The 8,598-nt window shown below is 41.1% G+C and overlaps 1 protein-coding gene across 1 annotated transcript in view; it reads right to left on the reverse strand.

Moving 5' to 3' along the window:
* The window catches only part of LOC106574883 (uncharacterized), a 44,095-nt gene extending 35,986 nt beyond the window's left edge, over positions 1–8,109 (reverse strand). Inside the window, exons 1-6 of the mRNA XM_082963025.1 lie at positions 7,796–8,109; positions 2,354–2,602; positions 1,919–2,137; positions 1,454–1,470; positions 1,190–1,222; positions 1,006–1,038 (exon numbers count right to left, since the gene is read on the reverse strand). Of these exons, the coding sequence (XP_082819151.1) occupies positions 1,006–1,038; positions 1,190–1,222; positions 1,454–1,470; positions 1,919–2,137; positions 2,354–2,602; positions 7,796–7,886 (642 nt within the window). The 5' untranslated portion in view covers positions 7,887–8,109. The remainder of the gene's footprint in view (positions 1–1,005; positions 1,039–1,189; positions 1,223–1,453; positions 1,471–1,918; positions 2,138–2,353; positions 2,603–7,795) is intronic.
* Between the last annotated feature and the right edge of the window lie 489 nt (positions 8,110–8,598).

Below are 8,598 nucleotides of genomic sequence, written 5' to 3' on the forward strand. Positions count from 1 at the left end.
AATGCTATTCATTGACTACAGCTCAGCGTTCAACACCATAGTACCCTCAAAGCTCATCACTAAGCTAAGGAACCTGGGACTAAACACCTCCCTCTGCAACTGGATCCTGGACTTCCTGAAGGGCCGCCCCCAGGTGGTGAGGGTAGGTAACAACACATCTGCCACGCTGATCCTCAACACTGGAGCTCCCCAGGGGTGCGTGCTCAGTCCCCTCCTGTACTCCCTGTTCACCCACGACTGCATGGCCAGGCACGACTCCAACACCATCATTAAGTTTGCTGATGACACAACAGTGGTAGGCCTGATCACCGACAACGACGAGACAGCCTATAGGGAGGAGGTCAGAGACCTGGCCGGGTGGTGCCAGAATAACAACCTATCCCTCAATGTAACCAAGACTAAGGAGATGATTGTGGACTACAGGAAAAGGAGCACCGAGCACATCCCCATTCTCATCGACGGGGCTGTAGTGGAGCAGGTTGAGAACTTCAAATTCCTTGGTGTCCACATCAACAACAAATTAGAATGGTCCAAACACACCAAGACAGTCGTGAAGAGGGCACGACAAAGCCTATTCCCCCTCAGGAAACTAAAAAGATTTGGCATGGGTCCTGAGATCCTCAAAAGGTTCTACAGCTGCAACATCAAGAGCATCCTGACCGGTTACATCACAGCCTGGTACGGTAATTGCTCGGCCTCCGACCGCAAGGCACTTCAGAGGGTAGTGCGTACGGCCCAGTACATCACTGGGGCAAAGCTGCCTGCCATCCAGGACCTCTACACTAGGCGGTGTCAGAGGAAGGCCCTGAAAATTGTCAAAGACCCCAGCCACCCCAGTCATAGACTGTTCTTTCTACTACCGCATGGCAAGCGGTACCGGAGTGCCAAGTCTAGGACAAAAAGGCTTCTCAACAGTTTTTATCCCCAAGCCATAAGACTCCTGAACAGGTAACCAAATAGTTGCCCGGACTATTTGCACAAAAGAAATGTCTACAGAGTGCTCACCATTGGTCCGGGTTGACCTACTGGCCCCACGACCTGGAAACAAAAAACAAACAAAAACAGTTGTTCCACTATAAAAGTGACAGCATGATGTTTTTGATAACAGTTGTCAGAATAGGTGTCAAAAGTCACATGAATTGTTGATTAACAGATGCACTGTCTCTGAGATGTATGAACACAGACTTACATAAGGGATATCACCAGGTTCGCCTTTCTGACCCTGGAAATCAAATGCATCAAATAACAATGTGACAATCAGCTCAGCTATTCAGGTAGCCTGGTTCCAGATCTGTTTGTGTTCTTACCAACCCCATTGCTCATGGTCAAGCCAAATATGACAATGAGTTGGCATGACAACACAAACAGACTGGCACTCGGGCTAATATTCAGGAGTGTGTCCAAGTAAAAATTGGAAAACCGAAAATTGAGAATATCTTTTATCGTTACTCACCTTGAACACCATCATTTCTTTGATGAAGGGTAAGGAAGAAATCAGATTTTAATGTAGATCTTTCATCCTTAATTTGACGTGTGATCTTCAATGACTTGATACTGTGTTATATGTTGAAACACTATGAAATCTAGTATGTTTTCCCCTCTTATCATCAGTCAGTGAGACACCTCCAGGGAATCCAAACTTAATCGCTACGTTTCACACTTGGATTTCCATGCAATACCTTGCAGTCACAGTCCGTCTGAGGTAATGATGTATGTATGTATGTATGTATGTATGTATGTATGTATGTATGTATGTATGTATGTATGTATGTATGTATGTATGTATGTATGTATGTATGTATGTATGTATGTATGTATGTATGTATGTATATATACATGTATATGTATATACATATGTATATATATATATATACACATATACATATACATATACACACATATATATAATTTATCTCACCTATCCTCCTGTTAGCGCTGGAGAAGCTGTCACACACGGGGCAGCACTCTCCCTCAGGGATGGTCACCTTCTCACAGTTCCCCACCATCTCACACTGCACCTCCTCACAGATGGTGGTTCCACTGTCACAGACACACACCCTGCACGGCTCTGGGGTCCACATGTCGTTGTGGGCGTACACCTGCCCGTTGTTCCTGCAGGTCTCATCCTTCTTCTCCTCTACAGAGTCATGGAGATTGAAGAACAGAACATGAATCAGACGTAGATCCTATTAGAAAATACTGAGAGAACTGAGAGGATGTTGTGAGACTGTAATTAGAATGTTGTAAGAAATGTAACAACACCATTCCATCATGACCATGAGGAATAATTATCTTAGCGGGCACTTGAAACTGTAAAACATGGATCAATGTAATGTGGTGAGAATGTAGTCACCTGTTTTGATCTTTGGTAGCAGATTATCCCAGGTGGTAACCTGCTGGCCCTGGGTACCTGAGGCCTCAGAACACACAGGGCAACATTCTCCCTCAGGGGTGCTGGTTTCCTTACAGTCTAGGTCTTCACATCGGACGTCCTCACAGGTAATAGTCCCCAGGTCACACACACAGATTTTACATGGCTCCGGGTTCCAAATCTCGTTGTTGCTGTAGACTTTGCCGTTTTCGGCACAGCTGTCTTCGTGCCCTGCCAGAGCAAGTAAACAGCATTTACACACGTATCTTTACATGTTATGTCCTCAACCCATATGAGGTAAGAGGTAGAGTAACCCCCTACAATAACACTAGGAAACAACACCACCATGTTTCTGGGATTTTCAGAGATGACAAAAAGCTTGAATGACCATTTCTGGCCAATAGAATCAATTGGTTGTTTAGGAGGCCTGATTAGGGATGGGAGTTTTTAATGACCATGTGATCTGATGAGTGTCCATGTGACTAAATTATTAGTATTGTAAATTGTGTGTTTCTTCTATGGCCACTAGGTGGCAGACACGTTTACTGTAATGTGGACAATGTGGTGTTGGTGTCATTGTGTTTAAGTACACGTCCGAAATTCTGTTAAATCAAGTATAGCTCACTTGCCACAAACTCGCCAATGCGTGAAGCGTTCAGTTTAGGGTTTTTATGAAGAATGTAACACATTAACACCGTCTCAGATTGTCCCCAGGATAGAATGTCCTGACCTACTCTTTATGTATCTTGGTGCAGCAGCTCCACACAACTATCATTTTCAGTGAAGCTGCTCATTGTCAAAATGTGAAGTTAAATGTTATGAACCTTGGAAGAAGCTCATACCAAGGATGTAGTTGCGTAGGGCGATTGCTCACCATAAGAGCAATTTCACAATTTTCTATGACAAAATAGGAAGTTCGTCATTAGAAATCATTACGTTACTTAGCAAAATTAGCAAAATTACGTTACTTAGCAAAATCTCCCCACTTGTCATTTGAAGTTGTAAATTCTAGGCCTACATCTAAATATAGTAAGACATAAGTCCTGAGTAAGACAGTGAAAAAATCTGACTTTCCATTCAGGTTCTGGGCTTGATGTTATTTTTGTACCTTTATAAATAGGTGCCTACATTGCTCTTCCCACTTCAATGAGATCCCTAAGACTAAAGTTCACTGACGATAAGAGGAAGATGTTATACAGCACGGTCGATGGCACAGAACAGAAGCTCTTTTCACAATTCATCTGGGAATCTGGGAAACATCGCTCCAATACAGATGCTGCCAGGAAGCAAGAAACAACCCAAGCATTTCTTGGTGGCATTATCTAGGCGGGGTCGTGTCTGTTGGAAACAAAGGGAGTGAAACTAGGAGAAACACTGACCACCTGCTGCAGTACTATATGTAGTATCATTGCGGAATCTCACTTTTATAAACTTAGCCAGTTTTATATGAAAAACGTAACTTCTAAGTACTCATTATGTGGGCGAGCGTCTCCCCAAGAGAGAAGCTACTTTTCAAAAGCGGGAGTTATTTCAGGGAAAACCACAACGGCCTGTATTATAGGTTATGCTTAGCATGTGCCTGTGGCTGAGCTGTATTTCTGACCCAGCCATGAGAGGCCACACCCAGCTAACTCCACAGCCATGGAATCTAAACGCTTCATCATATGGACCAACTCCCATTTACAAAATGTTATAACATTATTAAGTCAGCTGTACCCCAGTGAATAGTGTAAATGAATCAATAATATGTATATTGACTTCACCAACCAGGGTGTTATTATTAAATCCATTATGTTCAGAGTTTTGATCACTATAAAAGTGAGGCCTGTGCTTACTGTAAATTGAATCCATTTGTGGTTTGCACATGGACCATAACACCGTTCCTCTTGAGTTAATTATCCAATATGGCCGCCTGCTATAATTTCCCACTACATACTGACTTTTATGACACTGTGCTGCTCAGCTGTGAAGTCAGGTGAAAGTGATCTTGGTGTTATATTATCAAGCACTATCACACATTGTCCAATAGTATACTGTTTTACAGCTAAAGAACACGGGGGAACATTTTGGAAAGTATGGTTTTCTTGTCTTTTTCAATGTAGCATAGAGCTGCTCAAACAACACACCACAGGAGGTTGGTGGCTCCTTAATTGGGGAGGACGGGCTCGTTGTAATGACTGGAGCGGAATAAGTGGAACGGTATCAAATACATCAACACATGGTTTCCAGGTGTTTGATGCCATTCCATTTGCTCCGTTCCAGACATTATTATGAGCCGTTCTCCCCTCAGCAGCACCCTTACTACACAATACCTGTGACTTTTTACAATAACACGTTTTCTATAGCAACATGGTCCTAAACCCCCGAACAGCAAGTGTGACCTACTGGGTTTGAACTCAGGTTGCCTGCCTGCAACAAGTCTGCTTTCACCCGCTGAGCTAAAGCCTAGGCTTCAGCTTGGGGAGCTAACACCAGTCATCAGGGCCTTATCTACCTATCGGATAGGATTAAATACATGATATACAATGAATAGAACAGACAAATGATTGACTTGAATAGGGACTCCCGTTCTATTAGTTCTGTTTCTATGCATTTCATCTTATCCGATAGATGAAATCCAGACAGATAACTTTTGAAAAACTGGGCCCAGGTGGCAGGCAAGGTTAGGCCTACTTATCACTTGATTGACCCACCACTACACAAGCAGATACAAAAGTGGCAAGGAAAAGATTCCTTTGGAGAAACCAGACTCAATAATATGTTTTGATCACCGCATCAGTAACTTACATTCTTCGCTGTTAAAAGACAGTATCCTCATAAAGTGATATGGGCTTCGTGGATGCCGACAGTATGAAGCATATTCATACCCAGCATGCATCATTTCACTGGGTGTGTCCGGTCGCTCTCTGGCAAACCCCTGACCAAAATCAGTGGCCTATTTTGGTCCGTCCCCACATCATTATGGCCATGCCGCTCTACAACCCTTCATTCTGCCTCAGCCTTGCACTGAAATAGCCCTGCCAGCCAGTCAGCAAGCCAGCCTGTCATGCACACAACACCACTTTACCACGTAGTCTGTCTAAGAGGGATGTATTTTTGCTGAATGCAAAAATTGTTTCCGTTATTGTAATAAGAATTTGTTCCTAACTGACATGCCTTGTAAAAACGAAGTAAAAATATGGATTCTATCCATGTATGTATGTTTGTATCCAGACATCATTTCTGAGAGAACCTATCCCATTAGTTTTATTTGAACACTTTATTTACTGTCTTGTAAAAAGCTACAATATGAACAATGAGAAAATAGCATCCATTAAAAGTGTTTGTTTTATTTTCCGTTTTTTGAGGTGTGATGTTGAGTGCAAGGCCAACGTGGTCCAGAGACAGGGTGGCCTGTAAACTGGACCAAACCTGCTGTGGGTGAGAGGTATGATGGTACTTATAAAACAAACCCCTTCCTACAGTAAAAAAAAAGACACATTTTAGTACTTTATATTTCATTGTGAGAAAATAATTGTGATATTGAGGCCTGTAAACAAAAACACAAACTTAAAATGAAAAATAATGAAAAATAAAAGAAAGGAAATAGAAAGACAGAAAAGGAAATATGAACATTGCTTATACAGCACCTATAGATGTTCAATATGGCCCATTAAAGTTTAAAACGCATAAAAGTGTTGCATCCACTCATTGATATGCTTGATCTATCCTGAGAAGGGTTGCAACAGTAGGGTATATTACTGTAAACTTTCGAGTACTTTACCAGTAAACTAACAGAAGTTTGGTAACTTTCAAGGAATGTATGGAATCTTATCAGATGACATCTAAGGGCCTTTTTGGGTACTTCAGATTATCACAGGTGTTTGTAATTATATCTGTCCCTCTGTGTGGCTTATCACATGTAAAATATATATATATATGTCTAATAAGAAGATTTTTAAAATAATAAAATGGAATGACAAAACTGTAAAACATTATCCGAAATATAAACCATCATCTTAGTGAATACCATTTGTGTTAATGAGGGTTATTCCAGCATGAAATATTATTTATATATTTTTAGACACTTTTATTTTACTACGTCAATATGTCTTTGTTGTAAATGTTTTGTGGCCAAACTGGTGGCAGTTGTGAAAAAATACAATAGTTGGAAGAGTTGCAGAGTTAATGCCATTGTTGGTTAGAGGATTGTTTCATTAATTATGCTCTTTCTCTTGAACCATATGGTCTATCCACTAGAAACTCATGGATAATATGGACACAGATATAAAAAAAATGAAGACTATATATGAATATATATATTTTGTATTATTCAAGTTTAAATCACCAAAGTTACCATAGATTGCCATAGATCACTGAAGATTCCAGTAACTTTGTTATATTACGGGTAGCTTTGCAACCCTAATCCTTTGTTCCCAGAGGGACTTTTTCAAAATGTGTTCCCTGTAGACTCAAGATCTCCATGGAAAAAAGTAATTCCTGTACTCTGCTGCAGTTCTGTGGAACGGGTTACCAAGCTGCCTGAAAACTCTGTCTTCAGAGAATAGCTTTAAGGTGTCACTTCGGAGAAATAGTATGTCGGTGTGATTAGAGGTATTCTTTGATGAGGCGACTCCTAAACGGGCACCTCTGTGCTGTTGATAAGGTTGATATAGTAGTAATTGATTATACTGTTGTTTTTAAATTGCATTGTGTGTGATGTGTCAATCTTGACCACCTGCCATCTACCTGCCGAAGAGGACCACAATAGTCCGCCACAGTGGACGCATCATAATACCCATAAAAACATGTTTTTTCCCCCATTCATTTTTCACATTGTGAATTCTACAAAAAATTCTAATGAATTGTGTGTTTGGTGTAGGCTTAGATTGGCATGACGTTTTCATAGCCATGTAATTCTCTCTTGGACAAGGTGAGTTTTATCAATTATTCACTTCAATTTACTCAAAAAATTGTTTTAATGCTAATTATTTATGAAAGTTACCTTGTCCGAGAGAGATTTGCACAGCATAGCAAAACGTCACGCCAGGGTAAGTCTACACCAAACACAGACCAGGCTATCAAAATGTCATGCCAGGGTAAGTCTACACCAAACACAGACCAGGCTATCATGCTATATGAAGTAGTTCTAAAATCCCAGATGGAAAAAAAAGGGTGAGAAAACGATTGGAAAACGATTGGAACCATTTCCGGGTTTTCTGGCTGTGTTTTTATCTTCAACAATGTTTATGTCTGTAATGTTGTCTGCGCCTGGCGCAACCTACTACTTCTAATTATTAAATAAATTAAATCAATCAGTAAAAAAATGTAGAACAAAAAGTTAAACACATAAGCAATTCATATCACTCAGTACAAGCAATAGCAATCAACACAATCATCCGTCAGTCAGACCATAAGTCATGCAGTGCAGCACCGTCCACTCACCTAGCTTGACATCCTGGCTGGTCACTGTCAATACCAGAACCAGAGATATAGCCAGACATAGAATAATCCTGGAGAGCACAGAGGTGGCCATGTCTGCACCTGAGACAGGCACCTTCCCAACACACGTACAGGGCAGAGAGGAAGACGAGAGGAGAGGAGGATGAGAGAGCTAGGCTAGCGTTGCAGTGCACAGTACCATCCAGTAATATCCAAGTAGCCTTGAGAAGAGAAAAGAACTGCCTGAACTAGACCAGAGAAACTGTCTCTCTCTCGCTCTCTCTCGCTCTACTTCTCTCTCTCCCGCCGCCTCACTCTCTCTCTACTTCTCTCTCTCTCACGCCTCTCTCTCACTCCCTCTTTTAAAGGGTTGTCTAACCTCTAATTGTCTTCCTTTTTTCCTGTGCTCTCAGTCTCAGACAGCCAGCGTTAAGCAGATTACTGAAAAAATAGAATCAGTTACTGATTACAGATGACATTACAATAACAGTAAAAGGCCCTATATATTGTATGTCATATGTGTCATCCAAGAGCTTGTAAAAGAGCTGCCTTGACGAATCAAAAATGTATTTTGGACACAAAAATCCTGATGAATGTCTGTATTACAGTTTTTTCCAACTGCTTACACACAAAATCTTTTCATGTCACACGATTTTTGAAACCTCTCACTCAAAGTGCAAAACTACACACCAAATGACTAAGAGCATCTGCTAAATGACTAAAATGTAAATGTAAAATGTACTACACACAATTCTCTACCTAAAACACAAAAATCTAACAGGAAGTGACTTGCTTTCCTTTTCCAA

Source organism: Salmo salar, chromosome 16 (genome assembly GCF_965601325.2).
Source record: "Salmo salar chromosome 16, fSalSal1, whole genome shotgun sequence".
Classification (NCBI taxonomy): domain Eukaryota; kingdom Metazoa; phylum Chordata; class Actinopteri; order Salmoniformes; family Salmonidae; genus Salmo; species Salmo salar.